The sequence below is a fragment of the Volvox carteri genome (genome assembly GCF_000143455.1).
Source record: "Volvox carteri f. nagariensis unplaced genomic scaffold VOLCAscaffold_1, whole genome shotgun sequence".
NCBI classification, from domain to species: domain Eukaryota; kingdom Viridiplantae; phylum Chlorophyta; class Chlorophyceae; order Chlamydomonadales; family Volvocaceae; genus Volvox; species Volvox carteri.
In genome coordinates, this window is record NW_003307545.1 from 1,342,643 (window position 1) to 1,358,102 (window position 15,460).

The 15,460-nt window shown below is 56.3% G+C and overlaps 4 protein-coding genes across 4 annotated transcripts in view; 2 read left to right on the plus strand and 2 right to left on the minus strand.

Moving 5' to 3' along the window:
• VOLCADRAFT_102660 (uncharacterized protein) overlaps window positions 1–2,664 on the minus strand; it is a gene marked incomplete at both ends in the record, with an annotated part of 7,478 nt that extends 4,814 nt beyond the window's left edge. The window contains 5 exons of the mRNA XM_002946002.1: window positions 135–190; window positions 369–449; window positions 827–927; window positions 1,608–1,842; window positions 2,080–2,664. Coding sequence (XP_002946048.1) covers window positions 135–190; window positions 369–449; window positions 827–927; window positions 1,608–1,842; window positions 2,080–2,664 — 1,058 coding nt within the window. The remainder of the gene's footprint in view (window positions 1–134; window positions 191–368; window positions 450–826; window positions 928–1,607; window positions 1,843–2,079) is intronic.
• Window positions 2,665–5,009: 2,345 nt separating this feature from the next.
• VOLCADRAFT_54899 (uncharacterized protein) lies at window positions 5,010–8,378 on the plus strand (the record flags this gene model as incomplete). The annotated part of the gene is made up of 8 exons (XM_002945640.1): window positions 5,010–5,114; window positions 5,263–5,374; window positions 5,872–5,942; window positions 6,306–6,390; window positions 6,722–6,783; window positions 6,944–6,999; window positions 7,610–7,811; window positions 8,265–8,378. The coding sequence occupies 8 exons, from the start codon at window positions 5,010–5,012 to the stop codon at window positions 8,376–8,378; spliced, it is 807 nt and encodes a 268-aa protein (XP_002945686.1).
• Window positions 8,379–8,578: 200 nt separating this feature from the next.
• On the plus strand, window positions 8,579–13,189 carry VOLCADRAFT_78664 (uncharacterized protein). The gene is made up of 9 exons (XM_002945641.1): window positions 8,579–8,712; window positions 8,942–9,053; window positions 9,369–9,541; window positions 9,732–9,777; window positions 10,096–10,265; window positions 10,786–10,959; window positions 11,436–11,520; window positions 11,697–11,857; window positions 12,183–13,189. The coding sequence occupies exons 1-9, from the start codon at window positions 8,641–8,643 to the stop codon at window positions 12,393–12,395; spliced, it is 1,206 nt and encodes a 401-aa protein (XP_002945687.1). The 5' UTR covers window positions 8,579–8,640; the 3' UTR covers window positions 12,396–13,189.
• A 1,281-nt stretch (window positions 13,190–14,470) lies between these two features.
• The window catches only part of VOLCADRAFT_85912 (uncharacterized protein), a gene marked incomplete at both ends in the record, with an annotated part of 5,575 nt that continues 4,585 nt past the window's right edge, over window positions 14,471–15,460 (minus strand). The window contains 2 exons of the mRNA XM_002946003.1: window positions 14,471–14,736; window positions 15,275–15,377. Coding sequence (XP_002946049.1) covers window positions 14,471–14,736; window positions 15,275–15,377 — 369 coding nt within the window. The remainder of the gene's footprint in view (window positions 14,737–15,274; window positions 15,378–15,460) is intronic.

Consider the following 15,460-nt stretch of genomic DNA (forward strand, 5'->3'; position numbering starts at 1 on the left):
CGGCGCTGCTGCCACCGCCGGCAGCGATCGCGGCGGCGACCGGCGCCTTGAAGTCGGCGCGGGTAAGGCGGCGGCGAAGACCCGTGGGTCGCTGTGTCGCAGCAGCAGCAGCAGCAGCGGGGTTGACGGCTGACGAGGCCATCCAGGAGTCAAAGAGCCGCTCCCGTACGTCCAAGATGTAGCAGGGCACCTGGAGCAGGAGTCCGAGCAGAATGTGAATTCCGAATGTTAAGTCGACATCTAGGAAGTACACGACTAAAATTTCTTAGCAGTTGGCAGCTTCTTACTGTAAGTACTTAGATGATTTATTTCAATCATTGGCAGCAAGGCGGACCAAAGAGTCAAAACTCCCCTAAGCGGTCCCTCACCCGAATATCCGTCAAGCAGTGCACCCCCACGTCCTCCGGGCGCAGCTCCCGTAGCAACGCAAACAGCTGGTTGTTGTCACCCTTTCAGTTGTACGGCAAGGACGAGCAATTAGTTAAGTCGGACACGCAAAAAACATAATTATATCCTTCATGGGTGCGTGGGTGTCACCCGGGGAAAACAATACAGCGCGACGACGGAATGCTATCTTTTGGTAGCAGCATTAGCAGTAGGGCAGTGGGGGCACTGGCAAGCCCGCACCCACGCGACGTGGTGGTCCAGGAAGGGCGCGCCTGTGGAGCCCGGGGATAAAAAACGCCTTGGGAAGCGTTTTTGTGAGCTGGGAGCCTTTCCCTCCAACCCCCTCTCGCCCCTTGTGAGTGTGCAGGCACGACTCTCATGTCGAGAGTGCGTGCCGTTAAAACGCATTTGAGAATTTCCATGCCCCAACCTGCCGTACCTCCATGATATGCAGTACAGACCTGCCGTACAATACGAGCAACCCTGTGACCCTTTCCTCCTTAGAGTCCGCGTACTTGCAGAGAAGCGGCTCCCAGAAGCCTGCCACAAACAAACACCGCACAGCATATCACCGCACAGCATATCACCGCACAGCATATCACCGCACAGCATATCACCGCGGCGAAAAGAACAAACAAACAAACAAACACACACAACGGATACAGCCGCAAAGAGAGACCATGATATAATGTACGACGCAGACTGCGGAAAGATCTCAGGATATATATATATATCATTCGTACGAACTGCAAAGAAAATCAGCAGTTCGAGAAACCACCACCACTAGTGTACACCGACCATCACGTCGATTAGGAAAGGGCAAACCGATACATCTGCAGAGCAGCACATCTAAAGGCAGTCAGCAATCCTCAATTCCGCGTGGAGGCTCCCGGCAAGGATGGAAAAGGCATGTTGAGCCTCTGTATATATATAACCTCTGTAAAGCGCCCTTCTTCCTTACTGTTCTCCTACTCCGCGGGCCGAGGACGCGACCATCAGTGAGGCGACTTCTGCGCTCAGCCATGACCGGCCAGGCCGTTCCCACCCTAAGGCCATCCCTCCCCCACAAACCCCAATGGATGGCCTCTGGGTTGGGCGCTTTCCCCCCTGCCTGTGCTTCCCTGTCTGTTCCCCAAGCATCCTGTCTGAGCTTTGCTTAATGACGGTCGTGAAGGCATGTCTTCTATAAAATGCTCCAGTCCTCCTCCTGAGCCACCTACGTTTGTGCCATTCGATGGTTGCCCAGGGCATGCCGGACGTCGCCACACCAGCTGACGACGCTGTAGCAGGCCCAGATCCGGGTTTTGATCCAATTCCGAGGGAAGGACCGGATCCGAATTCAGATCCAGGTCCAGGCCCGGAGTTAGGTTCCGGAGCAGGTTCCAACATTGCGCAAATCACCACCCTGCCCAGGTTGCTGTTGTCGTTCCTGACGTTCGGCTGCACGTGGTGGTGCTGTGGCGGAGAAGAGGAGGGGGAGGAGGAGGAGGAGGAGGAGGAGGAGATCAGCGCAAGGGAGGAGACTGCGAGGACGAACATCAACACGCCTCTGCTACACCGCCTTCCCAGACCCCCTTTTTCTCTCACCGCCCCCCTCTCTCTATCTTTCTACCTATCCTGCTTCCCAAACACCCCCAAGATCTCCCATTCCCCCTCATCCCCCTCCTCCTGCAATTCCCCCCCCCCCTTCACCTGGCTGCCCCGGGACTGTAGCAGGTAGCCCGGCAGCTGCGCCGGAGCCTTTCCGTCTTCGGAGCGGCCCTTGGAACCGCCCTCAGCGACCCACCCCTCAGGTCGCACAGGTCCTGTTTCCCTCGCCGCCTCCCGCGCCTCTGGCAAACCCGACTCCGCTGCTGATGGTGCTGCTACTGCCGCAGGGGTCGAAATGGACACGTTCAGTTTATGCGCTGCTGCTTCCCCACCACCTGGTGGTGGTGTTCCTGGCGCCGGTGCCAGTGTTCCGGGAGCTGCCACTGCCGAAGACGTCGGGACAACGCGACCTGCGGCTACAGTGCTGCTACCAACAGCCCCGCCGCCGCTGGCAACGGCGGCAGCAGCAGGCGGCGGTACCATCACCGACGCTGGCGGTTTTGCTCGCGATGGTGGGTTCAATCGGGCTTTTTGGCGCTGTTCACTGACCCATATCAGCACCAGGGCTCTTACAGCATTGAAAGCCAGCATGGCAGTCAGGGCCCAGCCGGCAGCAGACAGCAGTACGGTGGTGGCGCCGCCGCCGTCCCCGGGGAGGCTGGCCCTCCAAGGACACACGATAATCATATGGGGATAACACCACCACCATAATAAACAGCACCACCACAACATCAATAAGGAGGATAAGGTCAGGGAATGGGAACAGGAATTTAGGGAGGGACTGGAAAGGGCGTAAGCAAGGGGATACAACGGGAGTGCGGAGTACATTCGGGTGCGAAGCCAGCTACTGTAACTGAGAAGGGAACAGAGCAACAGCCGGGGGATGGAGGGAGGAGTACGGCGTGGAGGTTGGATGTCAGGGTCACGTCTGACGGGGGTGCGCTAGTGCTGTATTCCTTGATGTGCTGTTCGCAGCACCGGAGAGGTACCTGGAGGAGGGTGGGTGTTGTTGGGTTGGCTGAGTGCGCCATTGTTGGGGGGGTGAGCTGCTGCATATCGGTAAGGGGCTGCGGACGTGATGGCGCTGAACGGCGTTCCCCGGCTTGCGGCGAGAGCGGTGGGCTACGTGAGGACCTCGCGCTGGGTCTCGACCGGGAGAAGAGATCAGTAAAGGTTGTTGCTTGACCGCAAGGGCGCCCGGTGCAAACATAATAAGCCTTCGCAGACAGCTGAAAACTGTCGGCGCCGTGACGAAGTCAGACAGTCGACTTGGTGGTGAACCACGAAAGGCATATTACATGGGTAATTTGTTTAAGTATAAGGACGTGTTCCTTTCAACAATTACTTATAAAAAGTTTGGAGACGCCATTACAAGCGATGACTACACGGTTGCATTTCGTTTGACACTTAGGCGCGCTCCTATCGTTGAAAAAATTACAGGTTGCAATCCAAGTAGGTTAATAAAGTTACTCTTCTGTATTGCGGACCACGCCGCAAAATCCACATGCTCCATACTGTGCGGCTATGCTTTGCATGCTGTGGAGCAAGGGCCCCGAGCCTCCGTGCCGTCGTGAAGTACTAACCGCCCCTAGCATCAATCCTGTATCATCCTTCCATGGGCACAGGGAGCAAGCAAACAAACACCTCTTGAACCTGGGCGGCCCTAGCCCAAGGCAGAGGCGGAAAGGGAGGCGGGAACGGTAATTAGAAGGATTATGGGAAGGGATGAGGAGAACAAGGCGCGAAGGAGTTGTAGTTGTTGCGGTGCAACCCAACCGGCTCGTGTAGAAGGCTCCAAATGGAAATGACTATTTGTTCGATCCTCCAACCCTGAGTTCCGTACCAGCTTCCGTCTTTCTGCCTGCTCCGGTGGCGGAGCAGTCGCCGCTCCCCCAGGGCTATCCAACAACGCGCGTACTGCTAAAATCCACAGGAAATCGGGAGATGATGGGGAGGCAAAAGGCAATATGCCGAGAACGTCTCAGTTTGGAGTCCGGGCCCTGGACCCACCATGATTTTTGCGGTTAAAAAAAAGGTGTATATGTTAGTCCATGTGCAACTGTTTGCGATTGTTACAGTGGACCCCGATCGAGTCGAGTGCAGCGCTCCTAGGAACGCATCTCGCACAACATTGTGCAACAGCCAGCGCTCTTCACCCCGATTCTCGTCTCGGCCGACGGGTGTTGGGCCTGCCCGGGACCGGTCCGCTAAGTTTGTGGATGTTTCACTCGCATATGTCCAACGTCAAGCCATGTTTAATGCCACCAGCAGAGCCTTCAATGTGCCAAGTAAGGTCTTCGGGGCCCAGGGGCCGGGCATGTGACTTAGCGCCCAACGCATTACAATATTATATAGATACAGGTACGGCCGGGAGCTTATTGAAGGTAGCAGCAAGTGGTGCTAAGACTGAGCCAGGAAGTCTCCAGGTGACGGGTACGAAGTTGGTCAGTCGCACATTCCATCGGCATTTCCTTTAGCGTAATGCGTACCCTGCAGAGCATGCTTCATATCTGTTATCAAATAATCGCTTTAGGGGAGCTTATGTCTTCTCGAATTATCCAAGAATCCAACATTCTGCTGTGCTCGTCACAACCACTGATCGGCGGTGGTTTGCTATGACTTTGCAAGCGATTTTTCATGACAATAAAAATTTGTACTTGTCTGTTATTGACAAATACTTTAACATAGCATTTGGCTACAATCTTTAAAGTTTTTCTTTTGCGCTGAAATGCTTGCGTCGCGTGTGACCGCGTCGACATTCGCGTTCAAGTCGTGCGCACCGGGGAAGCATCTGCGCAGTGCTAAAATGATCTGCAACGCTTCAGCTCCCGTTGCGCAGCAGGTGCGCCTTCGTCGCCGAATGATGCTCACAGCAACTGCATGAAGCCTCCATCAAATACAACCTTAGCCCTATTCCGGACCTTGCGTTTCAACACATCAAATCATTCTGCCAAGCCGTTATGCCCCACGTTTTCGCATAACTGTCTACCACCAGACCACCATGTTCCCAACACCGCTGCCGTGCCGCCCTGATGCCGCTGCCCTGCCTCTCCGGCCTCACCACGTCCCAGGTGTTCACCATCGTTGGAGGCGGTCGCGTGGGTCAAGCGATTGCGGACATGGGACCGGGCGGCGATGTAAGCGCTGGGGCTGTTGGCACCGTGGGGGGCCGAGCCGGGCAGGTTGAACAGCGAAGCGCCTGCAGGCCCCGGGTCCCGGTGCATAGGCACAAGAGCGCCACCTGTTTCAGGCCGTGAAGGCACAACCCCTCCCTCTGTTCCGCAGGTGGTGGTGACCCGGGGCCAGCGTGTGGAAGGCCCCCCTGGACCCATCGTGGTGTGCACCCGCAACGATGACCTGCAGGTGAGCCGTCGGACCCCGCGTGTGACTCCCCCGCGTGTGGCTTCTGGCACTGTGCTGGAGGTGGTAGCTCAGGGCACCATGGGGGCACCGTGATAGGCACGGCGGCAGCGCAATGCACCGTACATAGGTCGTACTGGAAGGGGGATTTGGAGGGCTGCCTTCTTGGGTGAATGCAGCTCCCCGCTTCTGTACGGCGGAGTACGGTGCCGCATGTACTTGTAAATAGGTACCTTACTACGTGGTTCACGCTGACCTGATCCCCTTACAAAACGCGTCTTGTTCGGACCTGGCTCGCACTACCTCGGCGGTGTTGATCGGTCCCCAGGCAGTGGTGGATCTGACGGCCCCGGAGAGGCGACCAGGTGCGGCCAAGAGAGGAAAGCGCTGGTGGGAGCAGGGGGCGGGGGTGGGGGGGGTGGCAGGTGCGGTGGTGATGGTGGATGATGGTAATGATGATGATCATCCATGATCCTGTGCGCCTTCGCTGTGCGCCTCCCTCGCCGCTCTCCTGCAAACCGGCTGCTGCTACAGACCTGGTGTTCATCCAGAACGGAATGCTACAGCCTTGGTTGGACGAGCGCGGACTGGGCGAGAACACGCAGGTGCGCCGGTGTCGTTGGGTGGGTGGGTGGGTGGGTGGGTCAGTGACCAGAGGAAGGAAGGGTAATCGGTAAGCGGTGGACGAGCGGTTGGCGTTCAAAACTTATCAAAGATCTAGCTATCTAAACAGGCAGCTGGCTATCACCGCCATCCTGAAACCGTTGCCCTTTGCCCGCCCGTCAGGGGCTTTGTAGGGCCCTTAAAATTTCCCTGTTTCATAGGACCGCAGCTTCATCACCGTCCCGTCCCGTCCTGTTCCGTCCTGTTCCGTCCTGTCCCAACGGCTAGCAGTCCGTTTCTGGTTTCCTCGTCCGTGGTCCCCACCAGCGCTAACGCGGGTAGTGACCGGCCCCGCGCGCCAACAGGTGCTGGTGTACTTCGCGGTGGCGAAGAAGGGCGACAGGCCGACGGACGGCAAGACGGACGTGAACCCGGAGGGGCTGACAGCGGGTAGGGGCGACAGCGGGGTTCGCCGGGTCGGCAGGACAGTGACCCGTGGGTCGCTAAGAGGTGTACAGTGACAGCGATGAGTGTCGTGATGGTGACGGTGATGATGGACGGTGGAGAGGGTTATTAAAAGGCAAAACATCTTGAAGTGGACGACTGCCTATGCGTGTGGTCCTGCCGCCGTACGGTGCGTGTCCCTTTGGGTATAGACACCCGGCTGGTTTTCTTTTAAGTTATTTAAGTGGTTTTGCTTGTATATCCTCTTTTTAATCTGGCGTGTACCCCTATGGCTGGATTGCACTGGTGGCCGCGGCGTGGCGGCGATGTCGTACAGCGTACGGCAGACATGCGCAGGCGGTTGCAGACCGGCTTCACTCCGGAGGACTCAGTTGCAAGGTTAGTGCGGCCGTTTTAGCAGTTGCAGCCGTTGAGTTTGTTATGGTATGCTTGTGTAGTACAAATGAAACTGATCCCTCAATATATGTATTGAAACGACATATGTATATGCTGTCGTACTTTTGACACGCTAACAACCTTCTGTACGGCACACGTACAGGTGCTCGGTAAGAAGGACTTCACTCGGGCCATGTTGGAGAAGCTGGTTTGGATCAGGTCGGTGCCCACCAGGAGGTGTACAGCTTGTAGCTGTGCTATGTGAAAAAACGTTTATATGTCTGTGTCACGTTTGTATAACTTTTTTCCAATATTTTTCAAGGCAAAAGATTATGACCTGTCGTTCTTTGTAAATTTTTACGCACACACGCGTGCGTACGGAATAGCGGTACGGCCTGCTGCTGCAGACTGGCTTCCTGATGGACCCTACAGCTTTTTTCCATCACGGCGTTGTCCGCGGTCTCTCTGTCGCGGCATGGCGTAAACCCTCCGGAGCCGTATTCCTCTCTATAACCCGAACGACTTCACCCCCCCCTGTTTCCGCCACTCCTCGTGTTCCGAAACTCCGGCCAACTCCCAACTAACTTATAACTATCTTACCTTCTTATACTTCTTATCGTTTTACTGTCGGCTACTGATGGGGTCAGGGTTCCCGGAAACTTTGCGCTACGGAGGCCCTCGTGTGCCCGCTCGGGCGTCAGCACGGGATGGAAACTACTTGCAAATGTGCGCCATGCTCATAAGTGTGCAAGCCTAGTAAGTAGGCTTCTGGAACACAATCCCAACTCAACCCCACTTGTGTGTCCACTGTACTGCCACCCACCATCAGCGCCTACATGCTGGTGGGTGCCAAGCATAAGGTCTCTGTGGGACAGGTGGAGGCGCAGCACACGGGAGAGGTTTCGGAGCTTATCCGGGAGCTATGTACGGCAGGGGCGGCGGAGCTGGGTGTGGAGCTGGCGGGGGGAGAGGTGGAGCGGCTTAACGCTTACGCGCGCTCCGTAGCTCACTTCCCCACTGCAGTCAAGGAGGTGGGTTGAGGTTTTGGGTTGGGTGCTGGCAGATTGGGGATGGGTACGGAACGCAGACACGTGAGGACGTGGGACAATGGAACGGTTGGTTGGCTTGTGTTGGGACGCGTCGGTTACACAAGACTGAGCCGCATATGGGTACAAGTGTCTGCCATGCGGGAGGTGCACCAAGGGCAAGGATGAATCTGAAAGGGGACAGAGTTTGAAGGAAGGCGCTGGAAAGAAAGGCTGCAAGTATATCCAACAAGGGGACCAGTAACACCAAGACCGTCGTGGCTACGGCGCTTGACTCATGACTTGCGCTGGCATAGTTGTTTGACTGAAGTCCGTGTGCAATTTGCACGTTAACCTTGTGCATAAATTGGGCGTTAAATGAACTTTACACAAATCCGGAGCATGGCGCCAAAGCTGACGACTTTCTGTTCCTTCCATTGGCTGCCTGGCGTGCTGCAGTTCTCATGGCGCAATGGTTGGTTCTACGGGCTGACCCAGAAGGCGCTTACCGCAGGGCGGCCGGATCCATGCCCCCTCCACACCCAATTGCTGACAGAGGTCGGAGCAGTTTGATGCTCTACCTTTTCAATTATAATTTAATGGATTTTCACATGTAAATATGTAATGGCTTTCAAATTTATGACATTACTGTAAACTACAGAGTTTGCCTGCTAGTTGTACGTGCGCCGATTGCACGGCAACATGGATAAAGCAGGCCCAGACATTTGTAAATGCCTCGGCGTTAAAATATTTTTGTTCCTCATCGCCCGGAGGTAGCTCAGCCAAAGGCCGGCAGGAATCACCTGCGCCTGGTACTTCGCGCGACTTGGATAAGATGCAGGTCGCCGCTCGTCATAATACGCGCAGCGCGGCAGTGCGCCCCAAGGCTGCAGCACGGCGCGTGCAGGTGTGTTAACAGCGAGGTTGTTGCCGCAATCGGCTAGTGCTTCTAGACATGCACCCCGTAGCCGTTAGGTCGACCACAGCGACCACTTACAACTTTGATCACCGCGCAAAGCTTGTAAAGCTAGTGAAGCAAAACTGCATTAGTAACATGGAACATGCATTATATCCTATCAAGCATTGTACATACTCTGGAAGTTACAACTCAGCGACTACTTCATCATTGTGTGCAGGTCATCCGCGCTGCTCGCTATGCCAACTGGCGTGAGCAGCTGGAGAGCTCCCCGTCGAGCTACAGCAGCAGCAGCAGCTCTTCCGTTGAGCCGAAAAAGATTCTGATGATGGGTAAGGTCATGATGGCCGCTTGCACAATTTTGCACCTTTATAACGTTCCCTCGAAACCCATACATAGCAACACCTGTTGTAAACGGAATAAGTTTGGGGCTTAGTTACTCTCTTCTGCCCACTCCTCGCCCCTGTCCATTCCGCCACCTGCCATCTCTGCGGGCGCTTATACCGACATGCAATATGCTCAAAAGCCTTCCAAACAAACCCCGACGTGAACCTTTTGATCTGAATCGCCCGCACTCGCAACCTCCCCTTCCCCCCTCCCTCCCTTCCCACTGCACACATATACGCACACGAAACACACACGCACAGGCGGCACCCGCTTTATCGGTCTGTACCTGGCTCGTCAGCTCGTCGAGGCGGGCCATGAAGTGACGCTGTTTACCCGTGGCAAGAAGAAGGTGGCGTACGAGATCCCGGACGACACGCCCGCCTCCTTCGCGACCTTCTCCCGCTCCATCAAGCACATCCAGGGCGACCGCATGGTGGGTCTGGGGCCGCATGGTGGTGGCCAAGGGGAGAGCGAGGGGCAGCTTCACCAGGGTTCCCTTCGTCCACATCCACACGTGTTTTCTCCTACCCCTGCCCTCTCCGCCCATCATCCGTTTCACATCTCCCCCATTCGCCTCCCCTTCATCCCCGCCCCGTCCCGCCCCCTCCTCCTCATCTCATCAGGACTTCCCCGAGGTCGAGCGTAAACTGGCTCGCGAGGGGTTCCAGGGTAAGACACCTGAGACTAGAAAGCAGCACCAGCACCAGCAGTACCAACAGCAGCACAAGCAGCACCAACAGCAGCAGCAACCTGTGTGACTAGCGGCACGAGGCAAAGAGCCTTCTGTAGTGTGTATACAGCAAGCAGTGACCCTCAGGTGATGGCTGTGAAGTTCTGCAGGCTCGCAGGCAAGAAGGCCTGCAGAAGGATCCACAGCCCTCTCATCGGGGTGTTGTCTCCGTCAGCTCCCACACCACCCGGTCATAGCTGCCATTACAGTTGCCTTTTTAAGCAGCTTCTTGATTGCCTTGATTTCCCTGTTGGCAGTTGTATACGACATCAACGGTCGTGAAGCGGTTGAGGTCGAGCCCGTACTTGCCGGTACTCGGTCCACCCTGGAGCAGTACATTTACTGCTCGTCCGCTGGTGTGTATCTCAAGAATGACCAGATGCCGCATCGCGAAGAGGACGCCGTGGATCCCAAGAGCCGCCACAAGGTGAGTGCCTGACTGGTGCGGTGGGGTGGGGTGGTGGGGCGTTTGTTCATGTGTTCATGAAGTGGATTTGGAAATTAGGTTTACAAAAAAGAGGAGGCTGTCTGTCTGTGTTAGGCTCGCTGGGTTTGTGTTGGGAAAAGAAATGAAAAGAAATCAGATATGGCAACTTGAGCTACTTGAAGTTGTGATTTGTAAGAGGGTCACTTGTTTGGGTGGTTGGGTGGCCTTTTCCAAGCTCCCCAGGAACCACCACAGCGCCTCTGCTGCGCCTGTCTCCACCTTCAACAACGACAGTCTTAATGTACGACCAGCCGTACATTGATTTGTGCAGTGGCTCGTATATTATAGCCATGTAGTACAAATATTTTTCTTGCTCTCAAGAACATGGTCATCCGGCACACCCTACGCCACCGCCTATCCCGCCTACACCTCCCATTCTGCCTAAACCAACGCCGTTGCCGGTTTGCACAGCTCTTCTCCTCCCTCATCCGCATCCTCATCCTCACCCTCATCCTGTCAGGGCAAGTTGGACACGGAGGAGTTGCTCCGCAAGAGCGGCGTCAACTTCACCTCCATCCGCCCCGTCTACATCTACGGCCCCCTCAACTACAACCCCGTCGAGGAGTGGTTCTTCCACCGCCTGAAGGCGGGCAGGCCCATTCCTGTGCCGGGTAGCGGACAGCAGGTCACCCAGGTGGGCCCGGGGCAGTGGGGGGTAATGCTAGTGGGGAGTGGGGGCTGGGGTAGTGGGGGGTGCTGGGAATCAGGATGATGATGATGATGATGGTGGTGGTAGTGATGATGATAAAAATGGTAGTGATGATGAAAGCGAGTGATGCGCGCCAGCTGCCGACACGTCCGTCCAGATGTGAAAGAGGAGGGGACAGAGCGAAGCATGGGGGGCAGGAAGGGAGCAGCAGGTGGCGGTGGTGATTGCGGAGAGGCAGGGGGGTAAGAGAGGGGGTTGTCTTGTTGCGTGTGTCGGCGTGTGAATCGTTGCATGATGTGTGTAGCTGCAGCTGCCCATAAGGTGCCGGGCAGGTCGCGTCTTCATGGGACATACAAACTCCGCACGCACACACGCAAGCTGCCATATGTTCGCCGTACACTGGGTTCTTAATCTTTCCGTACCTTGCCGTGCTTTTTTAATTCGTACCTCTGGACGCACAGCTGGGCCACGTCAAGGATTTGGCCACCGCCTTCGTCAAGGTGCTCGGTAACAAGAAGGCTGCGCGCCAGATCTACAACATTTCGGGTAAGGAGGTGTCTGTAGATGTTCATGACCCATGGGTCGGTCAGTGCGACGAATTGGTGGGACTGAGTCATGAGTGTACGGCAACACGTCGCTATGGGTCAGATGGCATATGGGCCGGATAACCTTAGCCATTGCATACATTTCCCCTCCCGTCATCTTGCCGTGCCCCCGACCAGGCGAGCGGTTCGTGACTTTCGATGGCATCGCCAAGGCCTGCGCCAAGGCCATGGGCCTGCCGGAGCCGGAGCTCATCCACTACAACGCTAAGGAATTCGACTTTGGCAAGGACAAGCCCTTCCCTATGCGTGACCAACACTTTTTCGCATCCGTCGACAAGGTAACAGCCACGGTGCCTGTGTTGGGGGAATAAGAGAAAGGGAGGAGGCGAAGGGTTGGTAGGGTTTCTGGTGTGAAGGAGTTGACGGGTGGGAAGGAGGTGGGATCGGAACGGAGGTTGGGTCCTGTGTGAATGCTGTGAGCTGTAGGTGGAGTGTGCAAGGGCTGTGGTGAGGGGAAGTACGTGGGCTGGGGCCTGGGTGCGTGTTTGGATGATGAGGAGGAGGAGCACAGCAACCTCAGCCCTCCACCAGTACAACCCAACACCGCCTGCCTACCACTGTCACATAACCACCTGCGCCGCTTACCTCTATCCTCCTAAACAGGCTATGGCAGAGCTGGACTGGACGCCGGAGTTTGGTCTGTTGGACGGCCTCAAGGACTCGTACACGAAGGACTTTGGTCGGGGCACCTTCCGTAAGGAGGCCAACTTCAAGTGCGACGATTTGATTCTTGAGAAGGTGAAGGGCAGCAGCTTCGCCGCGGCCAGGGCCGCGCCCAAGGCTGCACCTGCCATGAGCCGCTCCAGCTGGCGGTGAGGAGGAGGAGGAGGAGGAGCACCAGTGCCAGGACCGGGAACAGCAGCTGGACGGGAAGGAGGAGAGGAGGAGGCGAAGGAGGAAAGAAGCCGTGGTGGATGCGAATAGGGGTGGGGAGAGGATGGCAGCGGTGGAGGTTGAGGTGGTGAATTGGTGGTTGTGGTGGGGGCGCTTGCTTAGCCTTCGGTTGTGCTGGGGGAGCTGGTCCATAACTTGTGGTGTGCAAGGTTGTGGAGATTTGGATGATGGAGGTGCATGGAGGGATAGGGTGCTGGTAAGTCCGTTCTGGGCGTAATTTTGTGTATTTGAAGGCAGCTTTGAAGTGTTTTTTTTGGTTCCACTTTTGTTGCCTTCACGTCCGCGGCACCGTGGCACCGGCCTCCGGGATGGGATGGAATCGGTTTTTTATGTCCCCCCCTACCTCCTCTCTACCTCTCTTATCTATGGAAGGCCACTCCGAGGAAAGACGCTGGCGCGGGGGTGTCCTATCCTGGCAATTGTGGAGATGTGTTTCCTATTTAAGCCAGGGCGGCACACGCCAGTGGTTGCTCAGAAATACCGCTCGGGATGTTTTCCATGGGAAAGAGTTTCTCGACTTGCGGAAGACGGAGGTGTTCATCGTGACAGATCCTCCGCCTGTGCATTTGCTGCTGGGCTGTTGTTGAGCCATGTTTTTTGGCGTATTTTTGGAACCATGTGAACCATTTTGGAACCAACCCCTGGGGGGGGGGGGAAATCCGCTTACAGAGACCAACATCTATCTGTACCTGTTCGCTTTAACTTCGAGGATATTCCAGTCAACTATTTGAAAAGGGGACAAGGGGCCAAGTGTATTCTCCGCACAGAGACCGAAAGGAGTAGCGACAGACAGGGGGCGACAAACAGGTGGGTACATACAACGTGCCGTGTCGCAGGAACATACACGGACAGTCCGACGAACATACATACGTACATACATACATGCGTACGCTAAGGTGACGTTCCCTATCAACAGGTCATCTTGACATGACCGGACCGGACCGGACTGGGGGTGGGGCTCTGGGGACAGCGACTGATCGCGGAGTAAATGTATACATGTATACTTGCCATTCATCCACCATGCCGTACCTCAGACGGCGACTTGGATACTGATGACGTCTAATTAAGCGCGCTAGGCACAGGACATCAACCAATCAACATCAAGATGTCGAACAACGGAAACTGTACAGCGCTAAGCGATGTACGGAGGCCGCCGATGGTGGATGCTGCCGTGTTGCTAGATGTGGGAGTCCATGTTTGTTTGTCCGTGTTTGTTTGTTTGTTTGCATGTTTGTGTTTGCAAATGGTGCACGCACACAACACAACAGCAATTATGCACGCCGGTCTAGTTCTATCGCTGCACACTCGCGCGATGTGAGGCTGTACGACGTCAAATGTGCCGTACTCGAGGAAAGCATCATCACATCATTAACAAGACAAGGGAAAAGATACCATACACACCAGTGAATATCACAGTGAAGCAATCAGTGAACAAAATATTTTCTTATCTTAACTGCAACAACTCTTCCAGCTACAACGACATTAAAGAAATGAAGGGATGTCGTCGGGCCATGACAACTCCACATTACATGCTAAGCGCCTAAGGCTCGCGTACTCTGGTTATCATCACCACTGCTGCCTTCAACGCAACTACGTTTTGTCTTTCCCAACCTTTCGGGACGCCTGCAGCCAGCTGACCCACGGCCCTCCTTTCCCCCCCCACACCCTTTCCAAACATCGCCATCCTCGCGCATCCGGCCAGTACCACCACATCTAAGCATTCAACGGGGCCGCCACTCGCACAAAATCAATCACGAACCCAAGCCCAAGCCTCCAACTATCCTACAAAACTACCAACTCCTCCAATAACCCTACAATTGCCACCTTTCACGGCCACCAGATCCATCTCCAACACACACACCAACTCCACCACCATCCCACCGCTTCCCTCTCCTCCTCCTAATGCTGCTACTCTCCAGCCTTCCTCGCTTCTTCCCCCCTGCGCCGTTTTCATCACGCCCCTTCACCCTTGCCCCTCACCACCCCAATAAAGCCGCTCACGCCAGCTTCGGCTCCAGTCCCGCCCCACCCGCACCCGCACCCGTTCCACCCTTACCCGTATCCGTATCCGCACCCGCCGCTACTCTTGCAGCCGCTGCCATCTGCTGCTGAACCTGCTCTTGTTGCTGCGCCTGTCGTTGCGTGTAGCTGGGCAGCCGCATGAGCGGCAACAGCAGCAGCAGAGCCACCCCGCATGCGGCCGTCAGGGCGGTGAAGTAGCCGGACCAGCCAAAGCGGGTGATGATCCAAGACAGGGGAACTCCTGAAACAGAGGCGCAGGAGGGGGGAAAACCACCGGGGAGCAGGGGGAGTAGGGGATGGGTGAAACACAGAGCAAAGCGCGAGGCGAAAGATAGAACCGGAAAGGCGCGCAGGCCGACATCACCCGCCGGCTTTTTCAACACGACGTGAATGGGGACGGCGGCAGATTAAGATGAAGAGGTGGTCCGCGCGGCATCATGGCACCAAGGAGCCATACATCATCCTCCCTTCACCCAGGGGGTTAGCTGCAGCGACGACGTGTGCCTGACATGTGCATACATTACCATGTCACGATAGATACTGCATGTCGTCAACTAGGAGCCTGTTGCAAGTGCGCATACAACATGCAGTGCAACCCCAGCCAAGCAGCTTCCCCCTCGAGCTGAGCTACATTCCTCCTCCGCCCCCCCTCCGCCCCCTCTCCGCCCCCCCTCCGCCCCCCTCCACCCCCCTCCAACCCCCCTCCGCCCCCCTCCGCCCCCCTCCGCCCCCCTCCACCCCCCTCCAACCCCCCTCCGCCCCCCTCCGCCCCCCCTCACCGGCGTTGGCGGCACCCAGGTACGCCACCCAGCCCAGCACCCCCTGGCTGGCCCCCACACTGCCCGGGTGAACCAGCTCAGCGCCACACAGCCCAATCAGCATCTGGGGCCGGTTCGGGAGTGGGGGAGGGCGTGCAGGCGGATGTTTTCGATTGGTACAAGGGGAGTGGCTTGGAGTATCGGCGG

Excerpts from the sequence above, each read along its gene's own strand:
- VOLCADRAFT_78664 (XM_002945641.1), top strand. The coding sequence starts at position 8,641 with ATGCAGGTCGCCGCTCGTCATAATACGCGCAGCGCGGCAGTGCGCCCC. Across the intron at positions 10,960-11,435 it reads GCGGACAGCAGGTCACCCAG|CTGGGCCACGTCAAGGATTT; the intron begins GTGGGCCCGGGG and ends CTGGACGCACAG. Across the intron at positions 11,521-11,696 it reads CCAGATCTACAACATTTCGG|GCGAGCGGTTCGTGACTTTC; the intron begins GTAAGGAGGTGT and ends GCCCCCGACCAG.